Source organism: Convolutriloba macropyga, unplaced genomic scaffold, assembly GCF_964194025.1.
Source record: "Convolutriloba macropyga unplaced genomic scaffold, txConMacr16.3 SCAFFOLD_1077, whole genome shotgun sequence".
Classification (NCBI taxonomy): Eukaryota; Metazoa; Xenacoelomorpha; order Acoela; family Convolutidae; genus Convolutriloba; species Convolutriloba macropyga.
The window spans coordinates 22,987-50,449 of record NW_027452743.1 but is presented as its reverse complement, the minus strand read 5'-3'; the positions used below and the strand labels follow the sequence as shown (position 1 = coordinate 50,449).

The 27,463-nt window shown below is 34.7% G+C and overlaps 1 protein-coding gene across 1 annotated transcript; it reads right to left on the bottom strand.

Moving 5' to 3' along the window:
* Window positions 1-42: 42 nt before the first annotated feature.
* On the bottom strand, window positions 43-24,471 carry LOC142357768 (uncharacterized). The gene is made up of 9 exons (XM_075409306.1): window positions 24,277-24,471; window positions 16,629-16,770; window positions 15,942-16,099; window positions 13,393-13,526; window positions 9,930-10,028; window positions 7,782-7,919; window positions 5,551-5,614; window positions 4,770-4,859; window positions 43-328 (listed from the first exon to the last, which is right to left on the bottom strand). Exons 2-9 carry the CDS (start codon window positions 16,754-16,756, stop codon window positions 147-149), a joined length of 993 nt encoding a protein of 330 aa, XP_075265421.1. The 5' UTR covers window positions 16,757-16,770; window positions 24,277-24,471; the 3' UTR covers window positions 43-146.
* Window positions 24,472-27,463: the final 2,992 nt, after the last annotated feature.

The following is a 27,463-nucleotide window of genomic DNA, read 5'->3' as shown; positions in this document are numbered from 1 at the left end:
CAAATTCAGAGGATTGAAATAATGACAAAAAATGAAGACAAACCGTTTGTAAAGTTAACTTTAATCATATACACGAATTATCAACACCAAAGTCAAATATATACGCATTTATTTGTCAAATTATCATTTTTGCAAACTTTATTTGTTCACATTTGCTCTGTCGAATCGTCAAAAAATTGGGCAGCTTCCATCGGGTTTATATTTTCGATTTCGTTACTCTTTCCGTAGAATCCGTCATCCTCTGTCTTGTTTGAAGTGGAATTGGACATCCCCCGTTTTTTGGACAGACGTCGGAGAGGATCTACAACTCGGTTGTTCGTGTCAGCTCCTAAACAGATCAATCAATTAATCTTGACTATTTCATACTTTTACATAATTTTAAAATTAATTGCCCTCGAACGAAGTTTGATGCGATTATTGTAAACTTGTCTTTTTTAACGTGTCTTTTTTTTACAATTTTGTGTTTTTATGCATTTTTTTTTGCTTTACCGTTTCCTTCTAGAACATTTTTTTGATTTTGCTTTCATAAAAAAGATACTCTAGCCTATGTCCGCTTCTAAATTGTTTGCCTCGACAGTTGTTCGAGAGCAATTCGTCCGACGCTAGTCGGTTCATGTTTTATGCAATTATTTGTATATGCAATACGAAATAACGTCCAATTAGAATGCTCTTTAATTAGACTTTCAAAAACTTGATGTGTCGATTCATTCATTCGTTGTTTCGGTATTTCACGAAAATTTTATATTTATTCACACAAGCACAAAAATATGGCATAAATGTCTTAGAAAATTAATTTTTCTTCGACTTTTTCATTTTTTGACCCTTTTCCGTCAAAATATGACAAAAAATATCGTCAAGCACGTGCGTTGTTAGCTTTGTTAGCTCGTTAAGCGAAATCAACAAGCAAACAAGAGAAAATTACAGAAGCTTCCTGTTTTTGCGTCCTGTCTGTGGGACTAGACGAAGTGCCTAATATCCGGTGAGATTGTTCCTAATACCCCTCCAGCCCCGTCTGTCCCCCAAGTTTTCTGGGGCGGTTTGCCTGTGAAAACAATCGTCTTACAACAGTCTTTGTTTGTTGGGTTATTTTCCAAAGTTAGTTCCCCCCAACCTGTGGTTTTTTTTCAAAATGAAATACAACTTAAGAAATGTAATTTTCGACGAGAGCGGTGCAAAGCAGTTAGAGAATGTAGGCACACAAAGCGAACTACAAAATCCTGAAACCAGCAAATACATGCATACGGGTTTGACTCAGGAGTTGCAAAATGTATGTGTTAAAGAGTTTTTTCACGTAGCTGCAGGCACAATTTTTTTTCTGCCAGATACCGCAGATAAACTCTACAGAGTTCAAGTACTAGAAAACTGCGATCAGTACACCAAAATAAGATATTTTGGTTGGGGGTCAGAGCACGACGCTTGGTTCAATTCAAAATCAATTTGGGCGTATTCAAAATACAAAGAGCAGTTGTGCAGCCGTCGGAAAATTAACACAGACCTCTCAAATAAAATAGACAATCTACTGATCTCCTGCGATTCCACTGATTCCAGTCAGTTGAATAACTCATTTTTTGAACGTGTTGATCTCTCAATAAAGTCCGAAAATAACAAATTGCCAGAGGTGTTGACATTATTGATTTCGTACGTGCCAACATGTCGCTTTGTTCCTATCAAACTCAGAGCAAGATTGTCTCAATTAATATCAGGTATTCTTCTTGAATGTGTTGAGGCTCCAGACAATGAGACAAATTGGCAAAAACTTTTTGCGGTTTCAAAAAGCGTTCTACGTGCTTGTAACCGCGGAGGCAAAAAGCAAAAGCGCAATCAAGACCAACGTCTCGCAGAACGTTTTGATCGTTGGAACGCCAGTGAATATGGGAAGCTTTGGTCAGAAGCTGTCTCCTTGAAACAATCAAAAAGACAGAGACCTAACAGCTTTGAAGAAATATCGGTCAGAGCGAAAACGTTGTGCCTACAAGGCCAATATGGCCGAGCTGCTAAAGTTTTAGCTTCTGAAGGTCTCGCACCCAATAACAAAGCTACATTCAAAGCACTGGAAAAGTTACACCCGAAAGAACCGTTACCTGATGTCAGTTTACCTGACGATACTGCATCCAATGCGTTCAAATTTAGTGAAAACGTAGTTTATGAACAACTAAAGACATTCAACAAGCACACTGCAGCCGGTCACTCTAAGATGTTTCCAGAACATCTTCAGCACGCAGTAGACTGCACTGCACCTGATCGGTCCGAGTTTGCACTGAAAGCGATAACAAAATTTGTAAACTTTGGTAGTAGGGGTCTCTTTCCTGTTTTTATTTCCAAAGCACTCTGCTGCGCTTCGCTAACGGCTTTATACAAAAAGAAAGGTGGGTTGCGTCCGATAGCAGTTGGCGAAGTGTTGCGACGCCTCATAGCAAAATGCTTGGCAAGTGAAGCTAAATCAGAAAAATCAGAAGCAATTGTGCTATTTGATTGTTTGCAATTGGGAGTAGGCATTAGCGGAGGCGCAGAGGCAATCATTCATTCGTCAAAAATTACATACGATAACATAGTAAGTGCTCAGACGGACGAAGGCGTGCTTCAAATTGATTTCCAAAAAGCTTTTAACTCAGTCAAGCGATCACACTTATTAAAAGCAACTTGTTCCAGGATTTGACGCGTTCACCAATTTTTGCTACTCCCAGCACACACCACTCTTTTATAACAATGCAATCATTCAAAGTGAATCAGGTGTTCAGCAGGGTGATCCGCTGGGACCGTTATTGTTCTCCTTGACGTTATGGCCGATCATACAGAAGATCAAGACTTCAGTTCCGGATTTGGTACAGCACACTTGGTACTTAGATGATGGGTTTATTGCTGGTTCTGAAGATCAGATCAAACAAACGCTTGAAATCCTAGCCAATGAAGGCCCTGAGAGAGGCCTATTCTTGAGTAAAGACAAATGTGAGCTGTGGTCAATTAAAGATTTACCCTCCGTTGATCAGGCAGTAAAAAGGAATTTGGGAAACGGTTTTAAAATTCTGGGTGCTGCAGTTGGTTCAAAAGAGTTTGTCGCTTCTTGTTTGAAGAGGAGAGTTCGAAAAATTTTATCTATGCTGGATAATTTACATCACCTCAACGATCCTCAATGTGCATTGGGTATCCCTCGTTACTGTTTGAGAACTCCGAAACTAGTATACTCTTTACGAACTAACACTCCATCAAACGAGATGCTCGAAGTAATGAAAAGTTTTGATGACGGCCAAAGACAAGTGTTGGATCAAATTTTTGGCTCAATTATTGATGATGACGCATGGAAACAGTCTTCCTAACCTATCAGTTTGTCGGGACTTGGGGTGAGACAGTCAAAAGAGCAATACAGAAGTGCGTTTGTGGGCTCAATTTTAGCCTCAGACGAGCTGGTGAACAAAATAACAAGTAGGCGTCCCTCAGAAAGTGACACTTTAAAGAATTACACCAGAGTCTGGAACAGTTCAATATACTTTCGCACACGCAAAAGAAGATCCAAGAAGCACTTGATAAAAAAGAACTTGCTGACCTAATAAGAAATCAAACGTCAACTAGGGAAAAAGCAAGACTCCAATCTCTATGCCTGCCTTATTCCAGAGCCTGGCTTGCCGCGCCTCCAATTCCCGCTATGGGTCTACACCTTTCGGCTAAGGAATTTCAAGTCAGTGTCAGTTACAGGCTCGGGATCGCGGTTTATGACCAAGAAAGAAAATGTCCTTATTGTAATTCAGGTACATTGGACACGTTTGGTGACCATGCAGTTGCCTGCCATGGAAGGGGAGATGCGATTTCAAGGCACGATAGAATTCGCGATCATGTAGCTTCTGCCTGTTCGGCAGCTAATTTGTCTCCTGTAATTGAAAAACGCAATCTCATTGCGGAAAACAACTCACGCCCATGAAACGTCTATCTTCCTTGTTGGAAATCTGGTCAATCTGCTGCTCTAGACATAACCTTACTTCCTCTCTGCAACCGAACATTATTTCTCATACGGCAGAGAAGTCAGGCTACGCAATTGAAGCTGCTGAAGATCGAAAATATGCTCAGTATGAAAATACTTGTGCTCAACAAGGAATTTTGTTCGTCCCGCTGGCAGTTGAAGTTTTGGGCGGTCTGTCGAGGACTCGGAAGAAGGCCTTACTGCGCATGTCGTTGTTAGCTGATAGCAAAAATTAGCAGTCAGTGGGACAATCCATTGCCTTCGACAGAGCAGTTCAGTCACTTTCTGTTGTCATCATACGAGGATCAGCTAATATGCTGTTGTCACGAGCTCTGTAGTTGAACACAGCAAGTAGTTGAACTGTCTGATAATCAGCGACCCAATTGTGTGGGACGCAATGTGAAGATAACATTTCCTAGACGCTTGAGTTGAGCTGAATCAATCTCTTGATGAATTAGAAACAAGCCCGAATTTTTATTGTACTCACACAATGAGAGGGGAGTATTTTTGTAAGCAATGTCTTCCAACAGGAGGATACTTGAGCGCAGTTCATTAGCGCGAGGAAATTAAAAAACGAGAGTTAAAAGGCTGAGGGAGAGAGGAAGAAACGTCAGAGATCGGAGAAAACCTTAAGATTGGCAATAAGAATTAATCAGCAAACATTTAAATTTTAGATCAATATAAACCAAGATTATTTGATAATGGAGACCACGCAGATTTAATTGAACAACATTGGATCTTTTCCGAGTCATAGACGTGACATGTTTGATGTAAATATAAAATTGCCATAATAGTATTAACCAATTGCCATTCTTACCAATTTCGTCATCACTCCCATAAGTTGAGTCGTGGTAAGCCGAACCCTTTCTCGTCTCAATCTCAGCTGTTACTGTTGTTCCGAGGGGAGCTGGAAAAAGAACAATCAACAAACAAACAATCTGTTTGCGTTCCAATTTGACTCTTTACTTAGGTCTCTTTTTACTAGTCTCTTTAACTCTTTTTACAGCTGTAAAAATTACGTTTGTATTTTGCTACAATTGTTTAATTAGGTTCAAGTTTTTTGAATCTTTTCTGGAAAACAGCACTTGGAATTTGCTAAACTGAAATATTCTCTTTGATTTGAGGGGTCATATTTCAAATTTAGCCTTAGAGTAAGGAATATTCGCATTATTAACTGGGCAGGTATTGAATTGTTTTTGCACATTTTCAGCCTATCTGCACTTGTTGATTTAGGATATAAAATAAATTGTTTATATATTTTTTTCTCGCCCATGAGAATCTAAAACAGTAACAAAGAACACTGATTTTTCTTTCAATATAAACATTTTTTGCGAAATCGAGCAGGTTTGATTAAAAAGTTGCGTCACATTTCACTAGCTGCAGACTTCAAGAATGTGGTTAAGAATCAAATGTAATCGAAAAGAAATTTCGGATCTATCCCCCCCCCTTCCCCGTAGTTTTTTATGTCCCCTAATTACACTTCATATGTTGTCATGTAGCACGTTGCCCCTGAGGGCGCAAAAGTTATATGCCCACTAACTTTGGGGGGGGGGGGGGCAGAATAGATCCGAAATTTCAATCACACAGGAGCTACTAACTGCTTGTGGTATGTTGCTGCGCACCGTTTTTTGGAATTGTAACATCGCTTTCTGGACTGCCATTCTAAAAGAAATCTTTCCGATGACATCTGAAGAAAATCCGGTATCAAGTTACGGAACATCTTACTGAGACGAAAATGCATTTCTTTTTAAACTCAAAACGAATATACTATTTGAAAGCATGCAGGTTTTCGTCATTTTTTCTTAAAAAATTAAGGCAGAATCTTTTTTGCTATTTTCAGCGAGGAGTTGATTCAGAAAGAAGTTGATATAAAATTAATAATCACTATGCAAGTCCCTCTTAGTGTAGTAATAAGCATCTTAATCCACGCATGTTAATCAACCAATGAACTGAATAGCTTTGCAGCTATGTTTCTTAACGACTTAAAAGGGGCATTTAATGTGATCAAGTCTTGTAATCAACCACTAAGAGATTATTCAACTTTCCCACATTTTGCGTGCGAATACTGTTCTTTGTCAAATAATATAACAATTTACGGCGTTTTTGAGTTTTCTTAGTTTTTTGGTTAATTCTTATATTAGATGTAACATTCAGTTTATCGTGTTATCAATAATTTATAGTTTGGACGCATTTTTTGTTTTTGTCTCAATCCTTTTTCTGAGATTGTTTTTGTGCTTTTAGGCTCATATTATCAGTATGCCAAATTACTTTGTTTTTAACATAATTGAAGTTAATTTTCTCCTATCTGGCTTATTTGACTTTAAATATGAAGTTGATGATTCTGTTTGTTCTTTTATTGTAACTTTATGTCATAGTCATAAGATCTGTTCTGTTCCTAGAATCAATAGAAACGAGATATTTTGGTTATTCTAAGCTGCTATGAAAGTTTTGAAGTTTTGATTTATAAATTAATGCCAACATAGTGTGGTAGAAATTGTTGGAGTTTAGATGACGAAGCTCAAAGCGAAAAGGGCAAAAAATATTAGCGCAAGCGAGGTTAATTTTTGATGTTAATTTTATGGTTTTTGCTTTTTGATGAACTGGTTTTTTTTGCTCCATGAGTCCCTATCTAGTCATTTACGTCTAACTGTTTCAAAACGTTGTTTTCATCTGACATATTTTTTTGAGGTTTCGATATTGCTACAGCAAAATTAAGAACCAAAATTTGAGGTAAACTTTAAAAGTTTTTCAAACCATTTTTGGTTTTTGTTCCTTTATATCTTTTTGAATATAAATTGTCAGAAATCTCAATTTGCAACTAGATGCGTAATGTAAGTTTTGAAATAATTAAATGCAAGTTATAATCAGGCTTGTATTGAAATCAATTTCACATTTTTTGAGTGTCTTGATTTTTTCTCTTCTTGGCTTATTTGGATCAATTAAAATCTTTGCAAGCTTTGAAGACCTCAAAACATTCTTTTTCCATTTTGCTTCTGGTTTCGTCGTTTTGTTCAAACTATTTAAAAATTGCATCCTTTTGTCTCTGCGGAGTTTTAAATATCAAAAAGGCTCATGTTGTTTTTCTGATTCTCTTTTCATACATTTCTAGTAGAATTTATTGATTAAAAACATTATTATCATTTTGAAGTCTTTTTGATCATTCTTGTATGAGATTTTGTGTCTATTTTGATCTCATAGTGGTCAAAAAGAAATGAGTTTAGTTTGCTAGTCTGTTCTTAGGTTCAATGTTTATCTCGAAGTCACTACGCTTTAAGTTTTAAAACGTGTTAAAAGTTATTTCAGAGGTTTTTCCGTTTCTACATTGTTTGTGTTTTGCTTTCCGTGATTAAAAACTTTTCGTTTATTCATTTTATCTAAGTTTTGATTAGCACTTATTGCTAGTGAAAATAAACATTTTGTTCCGACCGAGTAGGAAAAAAACAGATTCGGCAAATTTGTTTTTGATAGAAACCGGTTTTTGCTTCTCTGCTAAAATGCAATCACAAAAGCAAATTCTTTTGTTAGAGTTTTCTATAAAACAATCTTTGTTGGTCAGAAATTTTAGTACAAATTACTATAACAAATGGGATCATCACTCGAGCACATTTTGATTCCGGAACGCATACAATCGGGTTTCAAATATCATAATTTAAGTTCCAGTGCAATATTCATGACCAGTGCAATTTTGCCTGTTGTTTTCAGGTCTTCCCACTCATTGGACGAGCCAACGACTTGAAAAAATTTCGGCTTATTGTTGAATCGAAAACATTTTCAGAAACATCAATGTTTTCAGATACACAATGATATTAATAGCATTTTTTTGGGTTACCTTGTCTGGAGAAGTAGATATTTCAAGAGGAGGAACGACATCAGTAGCAGAATCAACAGACTGTTGTGAGCTGAAGTTGTTGACCTTTGCTGACTTCAGTTTGACCTTCCTCCTTTTCTTTTTGCTTGCTATCGAATTCTAAACACAAGTTATGACAAAAAGCACAAAAGTAATTAAAAGCATCAGAGTTCAAATTATCGGTTCTTTCCCATTATAGTCTTCTGATCTTAATCGTCTAATAAGAAACAACCCCCTCCCCCATTATATTATTTTTAGAATAATGGTGTGTGTGTGTGGGGGGGGGGTGGGGTTGGGGGTGTTAATTGTTACAAGATCACTAAGCTCAGGGGGTTATAACGGGAAAGGGCCCAAAATATCTGGAACATCTAGTGTCGATCTTATTTGCAACACCCAAGCGCAGCGCGCATTTGCTGTATTATTTGTTAAAACACTCACGTGCACATTTTAAAATGCCGAAAGTCTGCAGTGCCAGAAGTTAAAATGCCAGAAGTTTCTTCTTAGCCAGAAGTCGACTTCCATAAACATTCCTCATTTTAAAACGTACGCGTTTCGTGTTTTGAGCAAGGTTACGCGACTCTGTAGATGTCACTTAAAAAATTCTAGCTAAAAATCTCGAAGAGCTACGTGATTCTCGATAAACGCCAGAAGTTCTCAGTGACTTCAAGCAGATTCATGTAACCTATACTTAGTGATTTGCTATATGATTTACTTTGGACAAACGGAAATTTTTTTTAAAATCTGAAAATAAGCTTTTCATTTAGAAATCAAAACTTTGGTTAAAATACTTTGTATTCAAAACTGATACAATTCTATTGAAATAATTCCCAGGTAACAGAATTTATAAGTAAACAGCCCTCCAGGAAGGAGCCCGGTTATCTTGCAAGACCTTGCAAGATTCTTGCTACATCAGTCTTGCAAGAACAGCCCTTAAAGGTCTGAGCTGATATATATATATATATATATATATATATATATATATAGATATATATATATATATATATATATATATATATATATATTTAAGCCTCTTCAGATTATATGACGGTTAGAAAATAGGATTTACCTCTTTGTCCCTAGTTAGCCGGGCTGGGGTATCATAGAATACTATTGACGGATCATAACAATTTCAGAGAGTTCAATCGATGGATCATTTAATGTCCCATTACCATTCAAAGCTGGGCATAGAAAATGAATCGAACCTTCGAACATTTTACCCTGAAATCCTCTGTTTCATAGAACTTCAATTATGATTTTACCATGAAATCCTCTGAATCATAGAATTTCAATTGTGATTTTACCATGAAATCCTCTGAATCATAGAAATTAAATTGTGATTTTACCATGAAATCCTCTGAATCATAGAAATTAAATTGTGATTTTACCATGAAATCCTCTGAATCATAGAGTTTCAATTGTGATTTTACCATGAAATCCTCTGAATCATAGAATTTCAATTGTGATTTTACCATGAAATCCTCTGAATCATAGAAATTCAATTATGATTTTACCATGAAATCCTCTGAATCATAGAAATTAAATTGTGATTTTACCATGAAATCCTCTGAATCATAGAACTTCAATTATGATTTTACCATGAAATCCTCTGAATCATAGAACTTCAATTATGATTTTACCATGAAATCCTCTGTTTCATAGAATTTCAATTATGATTTTACCATGAAATCCTCTGAATCATAGAAATTAAATTGTGATTTTACCATGAAATCCTCTGAATCATAGAATTTCAATTGTGATTTTACCATGAAATCCTCTGAATCATAGAAATTCAATTATGATTTTACCATGAAATCCTCTGAATCATAGAAATTCAATTATTATTTTACCATGAAATTCTCTGAATCATAGGAAGTCAATTATGATTTTACCCTGAAATCCTCTGAATCATAGAATTTCAATTATGATTTTACCATGAAATTCTCTGAATTATAGAAATTCAATTATAATTTTACCATGAAAATCTCTGAATCATAGAAAGTCAATTACGATATTACCATAAAATCAGCTTACTCGGGTTTCATACTCGTTTTCTTATCACAAAATTGAACTCAAATTTCGTGACCATAAATAGGTAAGTCATAAGCCGAAGATGCTTTTAGCCTAACTTACCAATTCGTTCTGTCGTCTGTCATCTGCTTCTTGCTGTCTTCTTTCTAGTGTACTCTTAAGTTCGCCTGCTTCCGTTGATTTGCGAATTGTTTTCTCCCTCTGCAAAAGAATTTAAGTCTTTTTTTCGAAACAAATAAATTAGATTATAACAATAAGGTAAAAGATACTTGAAAAAACGAAAAAATATATCTACAAATCAGCCAATCATACATTAATGTAATTTTTAAAATGACATCAAAACATAAATTTAATTAAAGTAATTAATTCCTTGTTTTCCTAACGAAGCAAAAAGAAACTTTCGAAGTTGCTCCTAAGTTGCCAATTAAACATTTTCTTTTAAAAACATCTTTGGTTTTTTACTAAATCTGATTAGCTGTGAAATTTGACTTTTTATCTGTTTTCAAATCAACTCATAGAACAAATAAACTGGATACACAATCAGCTCAAAATACAAAAAGCGTTATAACCTAAATTCAAAGTTAATTGAGGAATTTTTACATAGAAAACTTTATCAATCAAAATATTTTATAATCATTATTCAATAGCAACTTCTTTGAGTTTGCCTCTGATTACAAGTTATCGTATTTCTAAATAACACTCAAAATATAGTAAACAAAGTACAATTTTGAAAAGCACAAATTTGAAGTGTGTGCAGTAAGCAACGGAGTACCACAAAAAATCATTTTTTTGCAGTATATCTCAAAAAAAGTAAATTACAAAATAACATAAAAATTTAAAACCAGGGTGTTTTGTTTGCTTTCGGCACAAAAATTAGCTGCCTTTCTGGCTGAATCTTTAACAGTTATAAGTGATAATGTTAAAATGACTGAAAAAGAAGGAGAGAAAAAAATTTCCTGATGTTGACATTAGTGCAGATGACGCTAACAAATCTCTTATTAGAAAAACTGTAGATTGTTAAGTTGATAAATGAATATTTGATCTTCATGTTTTTATTGCGACCTTCAGACTCTCAAAACAATATTGCTGAAAAAAAGTCTTGAAGAAAATTGTTCTATTTAGTTTTGCTCCATGAACAGCTGGATATAAAAAATGCAAAGGTAAAAATTATTGACTATCAGAAATATACTCTCGTGTCCGAAAGAATTGTTTGGAATGATCAATTAAGATCGATTTCTGCACAGTCATCTGTTTTTTGCATTTTAATTCTCAGTCGGATCAATAGGATAGATTGAGAAAAGAATTACCAATTTTGCAGGAAATTCATCAGATTCAGTTCCGTGCAATAAAGAAACAATGAGAGGAAAAGGTATTAGCTGTTCTTTTGAGGTATATTGAAATCTTTGGCCTCTAGACACGCTTCAGTCGTCATGTTTCAGCAAATAGCATAGAATAAATCAAATGTTGTTTGTCAGTTGAACAACCAATTATAACTAAACATTTCGATTTTGCTGGGTCACTGCAAAACTACTGGATACAATTTTGTAATCATTCCAAACAAAAATCGCCGAGATTTAAAAGAGCTTTTGTATAGAAAAAAGCTAAGATTGAAGATCCCACTGAAAGATGATGAGTATACTGTTATTCAACATTAGTTTGAATAGTTTTATTGTTGTTTCAGTCTATTACGATTATTAAATCAAAATTATCTTAGCTGACTTTTCTGCTGTAATTCTGGTTTAAAATGACTGCTGCATTTTTGTTTTCACCTAATTTTCAAGCTTCACCGATTGTTTAATGTGATGTCATTTTCGAAACACTTTTATTTGGTTTCAGCGCAGAGTTTTGGTCTGAATGCAAAAACCCACATAAACACGCACAAATCTATACATCGTTTATCTTTAACATTGGTATTGAAATAAAGATCGAGTCGCGGATTCACAAGGTTACAGAAAAAATTTCTAAAATATACCTTTTCGGAGGACATAAATATTCAACGTTTTATTAATCGCATTCCTTTTTATCTCAATTCCTAAATTCAGTTAAGGCTTCCGATTGGAAAAGCGCTAGCGGACACTTTTAGTTCTAGCATTTTTTTTTGTTTGGCGCATTCAGTGTGTGATTTTTGAATCGTTTTCGGAAACAACAACCAGTTTAGAGGTTAAATGTTGCATACTACTTGTGCGAACATGCTTTTAATCTGCATAACATTGCTGCTTAAAAATACAATAATACACCTGCAGTGTTAGATTCGTTCAAAAAATTCTGAACTTCTGTTAACAGACTCTAGCTGTCAAAACGGCTAGCTGTCAATATTTCCTCAGAAATTTTGAATTATGATGATCTTTCTCATGCTGATAAAATGTGTTTTCTGATTGTTTATTGTTTTCAATACAATTATCAGAAATTATGGTCACACTAAGGAGAAGCAAGAGTTTAATCGTGAAAGGCTCGGCATTTCTTCAGGACACTGGTTTTACTAAGATTTTTATTGCGATAAGTAAAAAACTAATTGAGCATAATGTGGACTTTAGTAAAACTACAAGATGACCTTATCATTCAGCGCTACCTTACAACTTTCAGCATTTAGAAAATGAATTGGGTTCTTGATTTCTGGCACTTATTACATACGCAAAACTTTCAAATATCTTCAACAAAAAATTATTTTAAGCCACTAATTTAATCACAATTCTTGAAAGATAGATTCTACAATCGAAGCATTCTAGCCAAATATACTCAAAAATACACATATTAAATGTTAAGTTGATGTATGGATTAATCAAGTTAAATTTTTATTTGAACGTTAATAATACCAGCCTGCAAGGTAATCGAAATTATATTATAATACGTTTAAATTGCGAAAAATTTCTGTTAACTAGGAATTTATAATTTTTATTTTTCATAAGTTTGTTATTTTAAAATGCTGAAATCTAAGAATTTTTTCAAAGAGAATCTTATTCTACTAATGTTACTATAATTTTTTTTCTTTGAAGTATAAATTTTTGAACTTTTTTAAGCATCTCGTACGAACTGGAGAATAAACTGCCATTTGTAAGAGATAAAATAGAGTCTCATTTTTCAAGCAAGAATGATAGTTACAGAGTACAGAGCATTCATGATAAAGGTGAAAAAATTTACCCGCCTCAAAATATAAATTATTGTGAAGAGTATTGTTCAGCTTTTAAGTTAGTAATTTACAATCAACAGACGATCAATAATTTATTAAAAAATTACTTGCCTCTTCTATTTCCTGCGAGTTACAAGTAAAGTTCTCACACATTTAAATAGAGTACTTATCAGAAATAAGAAATTTTGGTTAAAAAAATTGTTCATAAAAATTTTGCTCAAATCGCAATAATTTTTTAAGTGGCTTTATCAATTTATTTGAATTTGGTGCTAGAGTTATTCAGCTATTTGCTGTTTAAAAATTTAAAACCTGATCTTCAATTTTGAAGTCTGATGTGAATTCTGACCAATTTAGTTCAAACAATCAATTTTAGTTTAATTTTTTTTTGAAACTGAGTTAATTATTTTTGCCATTTTGGTATTTTGGAGGGAAGCTTACAATAAGAGGTGGAAGTCGTCCAGCTGGTTTTATTTCTGCTGATGAATCTCCGAAGTCGAAAGTAAATGCAACTGAACTCTGTGTGTGTTTCACATCTTTGCTCCCTTCGCTCTCTCTCGCGTCTTTGGCCATAGCTAAGGAAAAGGAAATGGTATAAATAGAACATAAACAAATAACGAAGGCTGAGGTCCAGTATGGAAACCACCGCTGACCAGAGTGTGCCAGACCAAAATGCTCTCTGGTCAGACTCCACTGGGTTCAGTATTTTTCTGCGCACTTGACGACCTCTTAACAGACCCAAATTCGCTCGAAGTATTTTCTCGAGCTGGAATGGCACTCGAAATGACTTGACCACAACCACTTTTAAGATCAGATCATTATGAGCTTCATGATCAGAACAAAGTGACTTCAGAATAACTTCTGATCATACTCACAAGCGCTAGATATTTTTCTGATGAGACACAGTTCAAATTTTTCCATAATCAGACTATCCTGCGCTCAAAATGGTCTTCTATCGCAGACTATCATGCGTTCAACAGCGTCTCTCATCAGCCCCACCTGCACTCAAAAATGATTCCGATAAGACCAAACTGTGCCCAAATCCGCCTCTCACCAGACTATCCTGCGTTTTTTGAGGTTATTGAGACCATAAAATTTTGAGCGTCAGATTGACAGGTGTGCGTTTGAAGTTTTCTGTCTCTGATCAGACTATCTTCCGCTCAAAATGAAACTTTTTCTGAGCTGTCTATGCACAAAAAGCCCACAATTTGGAACGTTGCACTTTTTTGAATGCCGGTGCTGCAATTCTTCGATGATAGCTGAAATTGGACAAATTTTCGATGAAAACTGCTTTCTCAACGGTTGTCTAGATTTAAAGGGAACCGGCTCTTGCTAGTTGGTTTATATCTTAGATTTGATCACAACCAAAAGACTCTGATGAACTCTTTGATCAGAGATTTTCGGTTCTGCCTCTGATTAGACTCAATTGTCCTCTGATCAGATCCATTTGGGTTTAAAATTTTTCTAATCAGACCACAACTTTTTTCTTATCAGTTCGTAAGAGACCATACTTTCTTATCAGACCACTTATCGGACCCTCGAACTTGTCTCTAGCCAACCCCACTTGCACGCAAAATTGTCTCTAATTAAACCCCGAGTGCGCTTAAATCTGCATCTGTTCATACTTTCAAACGTTCTTCAAACGTCCAGATAATTTTCAGCGCAGAAATAGCAGATGATGATAGCTCGTTTCTTTCTGACCAGATGACAACTGTTGTTGCCTTGGCCTGGCAATAAATTATCAAAAATTCATGAAAAAAACCTCACATCCACGTTGATTGAAAAAAGGATTACATGAAAAACACCATTATTGCATCAATCTACAACGAGCCAAACTTTTGAATAGAAATGCTTCGAGTGACTTAATAAAATATTAAAATCGGGAATTGGTTTTCTATGCATACGCTTAATGTGATGAATGCTTTTAATTAAATTGAACAAGATATGGAATTTACCGTTATGGGAATATGGAGGTAACAGTAGTCGGATGTGAAGGGCAAATGAAAGCGCTTAGCGCGCGTCGCGTCTCAGGGGTGACTTTCGGACTACATCTTAGAGTGCATGAGAGGAGGTATGACCGTTATGAGTGGTTCAGTATCGCGCTCAGAGTAATATTAGCTATTGTCTGTACTTTAGCGCTAATATGAACAAGTTTATAATGATGTTGAGGTATTATATGAAAGACGGGAGAGACATTTTACTGGTTGATGTAAATCTGCTGGGTACTGCAAAGCGTCTGCAAATCTTTTACCAGTCGTAGAGAAGAAGAACTTGATTGCTGAAAGCAAAACGGGACCAAGTGACATTTTCAAGCCGTAATGGACAGCCGACAAAACCGGTGCTTTTGACGTTACCGTGACTTTGCCGTTGCAATCAACATTTTTTAATGCGGCAGAGAAGGCACAGGTGGCGCTCGAAACAGCTGAGGAGAGAAAAATCAATGCTCATAATGTTAAGTGCGATGAACAAGGCATTTCTTTTGTACCGCTTGCTGTAGAAATTTTTGGGGGTCTGTCGTTGCTCCTGAAAAAAATTCTCAAGAGATTGGTCGTTTTATCTGACTGTCTACGTTATTTTTCGGAGGGACTATCGCTATCATACAATAGATTGTTGCAATCATGGTCGACAGTTATAATCAAGGGGTCTGACTCAATGATTTTTTTGACCATTTTGACTCAATTTGACCAGATTTAATTACGAGTCCAGAATTATAAGAGTCCAGATTGGTCTTTTTGTGATCAACCGTTGAGACGCTTGCAACACTCGGGAACTTTAATAATGTGGAGTTCTACCATTTTTTTCTTTCCTGACCAAATTGGGAAAACAAAAACAAACATTTCACATGTGGAAAAATGAAAAAGACCGATGAAATTTGATTCTTGAACTGCTGATCTTTTGTATTGATAACCACCGTTAATTTAACGTCGGTTGATTAAAAAATCAATTAGAGATAGTCTTAACCTCCAGAAATGAAAAAAACTTTTTTTTACCATCAACGTCTAATTTGGGCAATCGTTGAGACAAAGAACCCTCTTCATGTTCTGGTACAGTTGTTAGCGAACTTGGACGTCGGCCGCTTGCCTCGGATGACAACCCTCCAATTGCAGGAAGAGGTCGTTTCTCATCTAACGGGTTGTTTGATTTATTTCTGAAGCAAAGTTTTCTTTAAAAAAATGCAGGCGCCTTTGAATGTAAAATTCGGAAAAAGAGTTAGGAAACCACTCAAATTTTTGGGTCTTTTGATTAAGGCGGCCTGTTAAGTATGGATTTTGCAGTCAAGGTGTTATCAATAAATTTATTACTTTTTTCAAGATTTTGCGCTCAATTTTATTTATTTTTCAGTGCTAATTCAGACAAAGTTTCTTTAAATACTTAAGCAATATCTTGGACCAGAGAAATACCCAGGTTGAGGTCCAGACCGAAATCGTCTCATTATCAGACAGTTCCAGACAAAAGTGGCCTCTGATCAAGATGGTCTGATCAGAGGTCACCGCGGTTTGGACACCTCGACACCCCACGGTCTGGAAAATCTTATTTTCGAAGATCAGATTAATAATCTCTGGTTGGCCAGATCTCTTAAATTTTTGTTCAATCTTTGTCCGAATTAGCCCTGAAAAATTGGCGCAGAATGGCCACTTTTATAAATATTGTTCAGGTTTTCCACTCCTTTTTGTTACCTGTTGTTAGTTAGTGTGAGAGGTGGTGTGACAGGGGGTGGGTTGGCCTGTCGTGTCGCTGGCCCTGCTCTGGGGGTGACAGCTGGCTGAACTGCTATTGTACTTCCTTTTGATGGAGCACACCCCATTCCTATCAATCACTCTAAACAAACAAAATGATGCATTTTTAAAGAATACCCATTTCGGAGGCGTAATTGTTACAGTGTGAAAAAACATCACTGCTTCAACATCGTGTAGGCTGTGAAAAGTTATAATTAAAAATGAGAAAATCGATGCAACCTAGTCCTGTGCTTTTAATAACGTGCGGGTAAATTTTTCTAAAATTTTTTAGTAAAATTTACCGAACTGCGTATGTTTTTGTCGCTCCTGATATCTGAAATCACTCTACTTTAGAAATAGTTCGGCGTTGAATTTCAAAGAGACCTAAGTTTACGTGGTTCATATGTTTTTTTGAGAAAACGCCATTTTCGAACTAATTAGCACTAAATAACTAAATTTGAGTTTTATGGTTCAATGAATAAAATAAATGCCTAATTTTGTTTTCAGTTAATGCTGGTAAAAGTTTGGAATACCCAATTTAGTTTTTCTCCTCCATATAACAGCTGTTTGGAAACCTTTTCTTAAAAAAACAAAATCAAACAAGCAGTCTAGCTTTAGGTCCTAGACCTAACGTCGTGTCCTAAGGCGCCGACATTGGGACGTTTTGAATCCAAGTTTGACAAAAGTGCAGACATCAGCGGTACAAAGATTTAAAAAAACACTGAATTTCCAAATGAGTATAAATAGGTCAAGGAACCTAAAAATAACACAAATGGCAGCGTAAAGATATAACATAAATTATCAGTAACAGATAAAAGATTTTCTTCTTTTGGTAGAAGAAACAAATTCTATGCTTCCATGTGAGGATACTAACTCAAAAATGAAGCGTCAGTTAAACTTAGAAGCTCTCCAGGAAACATTGCCGACAATGTTTCCCATTGGAGTCTTCTGAAATTGTTTGAAAAAGTAGCTTTTGAAGACTTTTTTAACCCGCTTGTTTGATTCATTCCCTTTTAAGCTTCTTTCAAGACAATTATTAAACGAAAAACCTCTTCTGATGACACTATTGACCAGCCATGATGTTTTTTACCTCTTTTCAAAAGAAGATAGTTCTTGTTTTTGAATGTCTGCAAAACTTATCAGTTTCCAAGCTGAGTCCTGTTATTCTCCGAAGGCAGGTTTCTTAAATGTCAAGAATTGATTGACATACAGTGCTGTTCTGTACTCAAGCAATTGTTTAATTGGCAGTATATAATTATCTAGTTTGACACTAACTGAAGAATTGTTAAATCAATGAAAATAACAGGCTTTTACTGCCCAAATGAGTTGCTTTTCCAATGTTGTCGGACGATTTTTTGAAATGGTTACTCAAAAACAGCTGAGTACTGGAGATGACTAACTACAAGAGAATTCAATAGGTTTTTGGCGCATATAGTCTGGTACTACGTTTCTAAGGATATAAAGTGTTTTTATCCCTTGCGCCATCTTGTTGACAATTTGTTAAAATTGTTGTTGGTGCAACAACTTCTTGTCCAAAATTACACCGAGATATTTCACATTCTCAGCTTCTTTTATTATATGGTTGTCAACTTTAACAGACTCTGCTCCGGATGAAGTGCAAAGACAATGAACTCAGTTTTTTCTGAATTCCGTTTTAAAGAATGGTTCGAAGAATAGTCAACAAGAGAGGAAATTGATTTCTCTTAATGTGGCTTGTAATCTGTAATTTTTTTGCCGAAAGTATAAACAACTGCATCGTCAGCGTATTGGATTAAAATGCAGTTGACGCAATTTGATATTTTGTTTACATATAGGTTGAAAAGGAGTGGTTCTAAAACTGTGCCTTGTAGAACTCCTTGGCTGACCTCTAGCCAGTCAGATTCAGCTTCCGGTATCACTACTCGTTGATGTTGGTTACTGAGGTAACACCTAATGAAAAGGATAGCCGAAGAGCAGAAACCAAGGTGTTTAGGTTTTTCTAGTAAACCAGAGTGGTCAATTGAATCAAAAGTTTTTGATAAATCTAAAAACGCTGCAGTGACTACTTTTTTTTATCAAGTTTTTGTCTTACAGTTTATGTCAGATAAACAAGATCATCAATTGTTGAAAAAATTTTCTGAATCCAAACTGTGTTTTCGATAGGAGATTGTCTTTTGATAGGTGTTCCTCAATTTGATCTTTGATTAATGTCTCAAGAACTTTTGACAAAATAGGCGTTATAGAAATAGGCCTATAATTCAGCGTATTTTCAGTGTCTCCTTTTTTGTGGATAGGTGTGATATTTGCCAACTTCAGTAGAGAAGGAAATTTTTTTTGCTTAAGAAATCCGTTAAATAGAAAACATATCGGATCTGCTAAAATATGAGCACCATCTTTTAATGCCCAAGCCGGAATAGTCAAACGACCCAATGGTTTGTTTTTATTGACTTTGCTGAGAGCTTTACGACACTCAAATGTGGTAAAGAAACGAAAAGAGAACATATTAGGGTTTATCTGCTGAAAGTTTTGTTTAATGGTTCTTTTATTCAAAAGATATTCACCAAGTTTACTAAATTTGTAGTTCATCAAATTTGCAATTTGTTTGCTGTCAGTTATTACATCATCGAAGCAACTTTTTAAATAGAGAATTTCAGTTCCAGTTCTAAGTTTATTTCTGACTTCAATGATCAGATTCCATTGTTTCTTGGAGCTGTTAGCAGACTTAATCAATTGTGTTTGCAAATGTTCATTATCTTTCAGATATTTTTCATTCGTCAGATCTTTGAGTTTTAGGAAATTATCTTTATTCTATGATAGTAAAAGGTCGTTCTTTTTCATTGAGGCATTTTGTTGTGTTAGAGACAAACATATCTGCAAGTGAAAAATTAAGTTTGTTGTTTCGTATAAAAAGTTTTCTGATAGATGCATGTAACCTGATTACTTTTGCAATCAGACTTTCAAAACGTGAAAACATTTCTTCGACATCATTAGATTCACAGATGAGGCTCCAGTTAACGTAATTTAGAGAATTTCTGAATTTATGGGGATCGTAATTACGCTTATCAAATATCCATTTCCTGAGTGGTTTTTGTTTTGAGTCAGCGTGATATCTGAGAACAGCATTTGTGCTAGATGACCACTTTTGATAATAGAGTCGAATACATAACAGTTTTTCCCCTCGTAGCCCATTATCGGTAATGATATGTTCTAGTAAACTGCAGCTACCGTTCCGGTGCCTGATTGCAGTTCTTGAATTCATCAGGTGCATGTCGTAAGGTAGAATAATTGTATCCAGTTTCTGTTTTTTTTGTTGTTTAAGTAATTAATGTTGTAATCTCCTATAAGGGAAATTGATTTATTTTCAGTGGAAGCCTTATCAATGCATGAAACCAATTGATCCAAGAACTGTGAACCAAATTGCTTATTTATATTGTAAGAAATAATAATCAAGATGCTTTTGTGAGAGGATAATTTGCATTCAACCCATAGACTTTCAAAAGTTTTGGACATGTTGTTAAGGTCATTCCTGATTTTCGAATTGCAAAATTTTGGTACTAGTAATAATAATCCTCTTCCTTTTTTATCCTGTCGATCACATCTGTGGATAAACCAAAATCGCGCAAGCAACTGAATAAAAATGAACACAAACCTGAGAGAGGAGTTTTTTCGTTATGATAGACCATTATTTTTTAAAAACTTCTCCTAACTTGAAATGAGAATCAATATTTGTTCACTGTTTTCAGCGGAAACAATTTCAATTTAAAGTTGCTTAAGTTTCTGTTCTCAAAAATTAAAGATATCTTTGAGATTCCAGAGTTTCCAATGAGCAGAATAGGAATCAATGCTAGCTAAAAAAATCGAAAAATCAATTAGAGCCACGATTAGCAATCTGAGGGACTTTTATTGTGTTAATTACCAATTAAGTTAATTTCTGTTGAATGAATGCGCTGAAACCCACAATGGAAAAGGTGACAAGTTCATTTTACTTATACTTGTATAAAAGAGCCATTTGGTAAATAATAGACTCTCTTCAAAATTAATGAGCTCTATGAGCACATGCAAAAAAGCTTCCTGTATTTTGTGATTCAGGTTTAATTTAATCTGGTTTTTGTTTTAAGTTCCAAAAAATAAAAAATGAAATTTCGAGGTTGTTGTCATTTTTGTTTTTCTGGCAGAGGACATCTTTAACGTATTTATTCACAAATATACAAAAAAATTTCTTGTTGACAAAACTTTGTTTCCTCTTGTTTCTACTTGATTTGCCTATGAGGAAATCAAAATGCGGAAGATATCAAGTTATTAGTTCACTTTGTGTCATTGTTCAGTATGTTTTATTACACTTTTGAAAGTAATGTTGTCAAAAATCATGCATTGGGCCGATGGGTAAATTTCAATCCGCTTGCTGAAAAATTTAGGCATATTGATAATTTTTACTAAAGTTTTCTTTAAAGACTGAACGGTTTAAATATTTGAGAGTCCGAAATTAGTAAAACATCGAAACACTTCCAAAACAAAGAATTTTTTTTTTGTGCAAAAAGACCTCGATTCCTTTGTTTTTAACCAAGCCGCACCCAACGTTCTAACCCAACGGTACAAGAGACCCTTCTGAATTTCAACCAAATTAAGACAGTCTTATTATTAAACAAATCAAAGTTCACATTGTGACAAAAGATTGTACCAAAACCTCTCAATTTTTAAACCGATCATACCGATAAGCTCAAAGTAAAAACAAGAACGCCGAGTAAAATGCCTTGTACAAACATTCCCAAAATTTTTTGATTTAATAGCTACCAAGCAAAACAGAGACAAAAATTCAAAAAGCTGGATCACGCCTTTTAATTTAAAACTTTGCGTATCTCAAATAATGGCAGCCTCGTGAACACGTGACAACAATATAAGTCTGGTTATTTTTGTTCTCACAAGAATGTACACCAATCAGGCAGGGTAAAACACCTCAACTTTTTGAGGAAAAGATATAATTATTAATAAAATTTCCCGAGCAGAAGAGAGACGATTTCGTTAAATAGAAACCTTAAATCGTCATTGAGATTGTGAATTCGACTTCTAATCTAGATTCAGGCCAAAATTCAAAATCTAGGTCCTTCAAATGAAAACCGTAGAGTTATTCAGCTTGGCTGATTTTTAATAATAAATCAAGAATCACGTCTTTCTAGTTAGTAATTGTAAACTGCAAGAATCAAACATAACAAACATATCAAATTGCAAGAAAAAATTGAATGCAGAAAAAGAAGCACAAACGAAAAAATCAATGAAAATTTCTGCAAGTTTTTTTCAAATTAGCAATTTGAAAAAAATCATTCTTCAGTATAAGAGAAAAGAAAACAATAAACAAACAAGGACAAAAGTCTGAAGTCCTTATTCAAATAATGAAGTGTGGAAGTCAGAATTTTTGAAGGAAACTGAAATTATTTAATGGATTCTCTTGAAATCACACTGAAACAGCAGCTCGGAGCTGTAATTATTGATATTAAGATACAAGTGAAAAAGAAAAACAAAAAATGTATGCAAAATTCAAAACTCAATTATTTTTTGCAGACAAACGATTTTATAAGAAAGACATTTGGATATTGAAAACAAACTATTGATTTCAAACAAAGAAGCATTTTAACGGTTGCGTAGTTATCCAAATGAGAGCTTTCTGAAAAGAAGCTGTGAAATTAAACAGCAAAACAAAAAGAGGCAAGACACAGTGTTACCGCAACACATGCCATAAACTACCGACCACAAACATTATGAATGTTTATTTGCGTCTCTTTGAAGAGCTCGAATGTCTTCTCACTGACAAATCTTATTGATGATACCTAAGAAAAAACCAAAAATACAGGCAGAAATTTTTTAAAAAGTTGACTAAAACTTGCAAGCTCCTGACCTGCTGTCAAAATCAAAAAAAAAGGCCGCGGTTCAAAAAACCTTATTTTAGTTCTCTCAAGACGTTTAAGCAATCAATGGGACCTTCCTCTAATGAAACTCTAATGAAACTACTACAGAACTAATAACAAATGAACAAAACAAAAATCACAAAATTTTTGTGACAACATATAGAATTGAAAGTTTCAAAATCCATAGCTGTCCGCTGATCGATTCAAAAAATATTATCTACAGACCAATAGAACACATGCATCAGTTTTTTATTTGTTCGCAGAAAATTAACTAAAGAGCCCGAAAATTATCAAGTTGTCGTGCAGAAAATTATCTCGGGAAATTTGTTTAGAGAAGCATTTTCTTTCCACTTTCACAGCAATTTGAAAAATTTTACACCTTGCAGCCACTCACAATTTCGCTGCCTTTTTTAAAAGGTGCAGATAACAGTGCTTCATTTTGACTTCTGGTTTATTTTAAAAAATCGAAAAATGTGAAGAACTTAAAACCAAGATGGCTCCCAGAGGTCGTTCCCAAAAATGCCTTTGATAACACCGTCCTAGACAAGTATGACCTCTGATCAGACCGTCCCAGACCGAAGTGACCTCAGATCAGACAAGAACCAGACCATTGTTCAGACTAAAGTGCGCTCGAAATTTTGTCCCAAACCATATGCATGGATGATCTCTGCAGATCTTCAATAACGAAAGTATTGCACTAAACATACATGACAATAAATAAAACAATAAGATATATCAATTAAAAACGAATTTTTCTCAGCGATAAACGTGTCAAAATATCACCCAGGTTAAAGTCTCGAAGCGAGTTTTTCCATACTGAAGATGAAAGCACAGCAAGAGATGCAAGTTTCTGTGTAAGTAGATTCTTAAATAGACAAGGACGCTCAGTAATATGCGCTCGCATATAATCCCGACCCCATCCATCCACGTTTTTATTTAATTGTCTACCAAATGAGGAAAAGATGGAAAACGTTCAAAGTTTCACATATCGCTCGACAAAAACAACTAAGTGAAAAAAAGCTGGATTAGAGGGCCGATAAGACTTGCCATTAATGAAAGTAATGGACATGAAGAACATAAAAGTCGTATATTAGAAAACATTAATTGCGACAAAAATTCGGTGCCTATTCTTTAAAAAACACTAATGAATAAAATAAATGTAAAAAACACGCTAAAAAAATGAATAAGGAGTCAGATCAAACGTGAATTCAACAAATTAACCTGTTTCTCATCAAATAAGATACGAGACTTGACAGCAATGAGACGCAGTAAATGGTAGACGAAGAAGAGCAAAAAGGGCAAAGTTCAAACATACGTTTCTGTTTGAAAACAAAAATCTTCCAATTGATTTAAACCCCAATGCATGGCAAATTATGTGGCTCTTTAAGAACACAATCGGACTAACAAAATTGTCGCCATTGGGTTCTGTTATAAGTAACAATACAGAGCTGTTGCTAAAAATAAAATATTTGTATTTTTTTTTAAATAGTCGAGGGTCACGCTAAAAGTGAACCCAGGAAATGTAAGTAATTTTGGTCGTTTTTTTGTTTTACTCTATTGGGTGGACTATTGGGTGGAAAATAGATGAAATCCAGAAGGCTCAGTATTATTTATTAGTACTACAATTTCCTACAGCGAATAACAAAAATTTAAACCTGGATAACCCCCCTCCCTCCACCACTCTAAGTGTAACTGAAAAGCTGGTCATACAAGTTAATACGTTAACCTACCTTGATTTAAAAGATGAAGCTTAAACTTTTGATCGGCTGCAGATTTTTGTAATTGTTTTGTTCTGTCCGAGCTACCTTCTAACAACTAACAACCACCAAACACAGAACAGTGATTTAATCAAAAAGCAACAAAAATAATAAACAATAACAAATTATAACAATAATACTTTCAATGTAGAATGTCTACGTTTAAAATGTAATCTAAACCACAGTGGTTCAAAAACGCGCGAACATTTTTGAGTTTACTCTTAAGACGCATTTATGCACGTAGTTTAACTTGGTTAAGTTTTAATCAAAATAAGAAAATTTTTGTATGAAGTGAATCAATTCTGAATAACAAAAGTTACCAAAACAAAAAAGAAATTAAATAACATAACATTTTCTTTCTTCTTATAATTGGTAAATAAAAAGGTTTTCAACAAAGAATGCTCGAATTTGTGAAATATAAATAACGACAAAACTAGTTCGTCTCGTTTGATTTCGATTTTGTAAATTGAAATTATCTGTTGCAGTTCAAATTTTGATAGAAAGTTTTAAATGTCCGTAATGACAGAATTTTACCAAAACTTGTCACTTGAACGACGTTTTTTCAAACGAATTAGCTGCAAAACTTTTGTTTTAGTTTATGTTGATTTTTTCTTCATTTAAAAAAGTGAGTTTTGTTTATTCTAAATATTTTCTGTTTTCTTTTTTCATACCATCGAAAACTTTATTTTAGTTTTGATCATGGTTTTTTTCTGATAATGTTAAAACCCCAGGAATTTGTTTTTGAAAAAGGAAAATTTGAGTTTTAAGAGGAAAATGTATCATCAATCGAAACACTCATTCGAAACACTCATTTTCCTCTTAAAGCTCGAATTTTCCTTTTTTTTTCAAAAACAAAGGGGAGTTTTAACATTATCAGAAAAAAAACTGGATCAAAACTAAAATAAAGTTTTCGATGGTATGAAAAAAGATAACACAAAAAAATTTTGAACTAACTCAGATTCGCAAATGCCGGACTTTAAAGCTTGTTAAGTACGTGTTTCAATTAAAGATCACGAGACTCTGATAAAAAATAATTTTGAAATTCTGACTTAAATGTGGAACCGCATCGGGATTTTCCATATTTTCCCTGTTACTTCACAGTGTTACTTCCCTGATACTTCACGTGACCTGTAAGACAAGAATTTCAACAATATTTTTGGTGTTTTGTAACAGCAATGTACTTAAAAACAGCAGCAGCAGCAGGAGAAAAAAGACCGTGAATTCAAACTAAGAATTGAAAAATAATTCCAGGTGCGGCAATTGTTCACAGATTAACTGATTATTAATCCCCTCAAGACGTATTAACCAAAAATGTGCAGCAATGGAAAAATGAGAAAACCTAAACTCCACCGGCAACTATTACGGACGTTTGAAAATATATCAAAACCTGTAAAACAAAAAAAATGGACACTGTTGTTCTCTGTTGGTATCAATAATGATCAACGTTTTTGTTATCAACAATATCTTTGATAACTTTGAGATTTTAAGTATGAAAAGATTTTGGCTAGAATGCTCGACCGAAAGCTACCACCCTCGACTTAGGCTCGACACTAAATGAAGTTCCGAAATAAACTCGACGATGAATTCACAAAATTTTCCCGGAGAATGTTGTCCCAGAAATGTTAGCTATACTTAACAATCCTTAAATTTTAATTAACAATAATTGCATTTTAAGTTCTGCGAAAGGTCGGTAGTTTTTTGCGTAGAAAGTTTACTGCTTCCGTACACAATAAGAGATGTCATAGAAAATCAGATTTATTCAATTTGCCCCCCCCCCCCCCAGTGTTTTCTATGCTTCATATTTACGAATTGTGTGCTATTATATATCTAGATAAAATGTAATCTCACTACAGGCTTAAGAGTGGTTTCATCAACTGCCGACTTGAGGACCTATTTGGAGAATTGCACCATAGAAAAACTAACAGCTTTAGAGAAACCAAACTCCCTTATCCTTTCTCCCCCCCATATAAATTTCGGTTTCCCCAAACCCTTTCATCTTTATAACTCATACACTTAAAACCTGATTTCCATTTCCCCAACCTAATTTCATTGATGTTGATTTTATTGAAGAAGTCAGAATTGATTAACTATCGCTACTATAAATTAACCATAATTTAACCACAATTTAACCTTCACCGTAACCATTTCAAGCTATTCCTAGGGTTAAAATGAGACATTACAGTTTCTTCATCTGAGCCTTGGGTATCTTTTATTTAATTAGAGGGATTTTGGACATTTGACACCTTAGCACAATTAAAGCGCTGTTTTCGATAGTTTCACAATTTTGCAATCAAAAACCCCACAGTCACGAAAGATCAACTAACTTTTATCTGTGCCAATAATTAAGACTGAGACGAAAGTTCACCTAACAGGGATGCTTGTGAACTGAATAGTGATCTCACATTTGTTTGAAACAAAACTGATTAAAGATAGCTATAAACAAAAACATAGCAAACAAACAATAAACAAAAGCATTAGGCAAGAAAGAACTATAATGAACACCCTAAAATGAATAAAAAGATCAACAAAAAAGAAAAGAAGGGCTGTTATAAAGAAACTTACTGCAGCAACAGTGCAGTGTAACCTTTGATAAAACACAAGTCTTCTAACACAATCAAATTGACAGACTACTTTCTCAACAGCAAAGGACAGCCGCAAGCAACAACTTCAGCTGAAGGTAATAAACTGGAACGCAGTAAAATAATTCTTCGAACAGCAAAGCAGTAGTAAGGAACGTCGGAGCATTCTACGCGAATCTTTGGAAACATTGAGTTGAGGTCAAAGAAAGAGGACTTGGGGAGAATTGGCAAAAAATTCATGAAACTCTATCTAACATGTCAAAAGTTGGCAACCGTTGCTAATGAATCTGTCGGACAAAACATAATCATACTGAAATCTAAACAGAGAGCAAGCGCTTACAGAACGGACACAGGTCACATTAAACCTGCTCTTATTACATCAACAGGATTTACCTCTATTCTACAGAGGGGACAATACTGGTTAAGCAATAGCGCAACGAAATATCAATTTTAAAGCAGCAACGATCAAAAGATTAACACTGCTATCTCAGCCGAATCTGCAGACCCTGACAATACTCAACGCTTTCCGAGCATTAATGAGGAACAGAAAATTTCTCTACGGAAGTACCGAGAACTGATAA

Excerpts from the sequence above, each read along its gene's own strand:
- LOC142357768 (XM_075409306.1), bottom strand. The coding sequence starts at position 16,756 with ATGGGGTGTGCTCCATCAAAAGGAAGTACAATAGCAGTTCAGCCAGCT. Across the intron at positions 16,100-16,628 it reads CTCACACTAACTAACAACAG|AAATAAATCAAACAACCCGT; the intron begins GTAACAAAAAGG and ends ACTTTGCTTCAG. Across the intron at positions 4,860-5,550 it reads GCAGCAACATACCACAAGCA|CTCCCCTCGGAACAACAGTA; the intron begins GTTAGTAGCTCC and ends TTCTTTTTCCAG.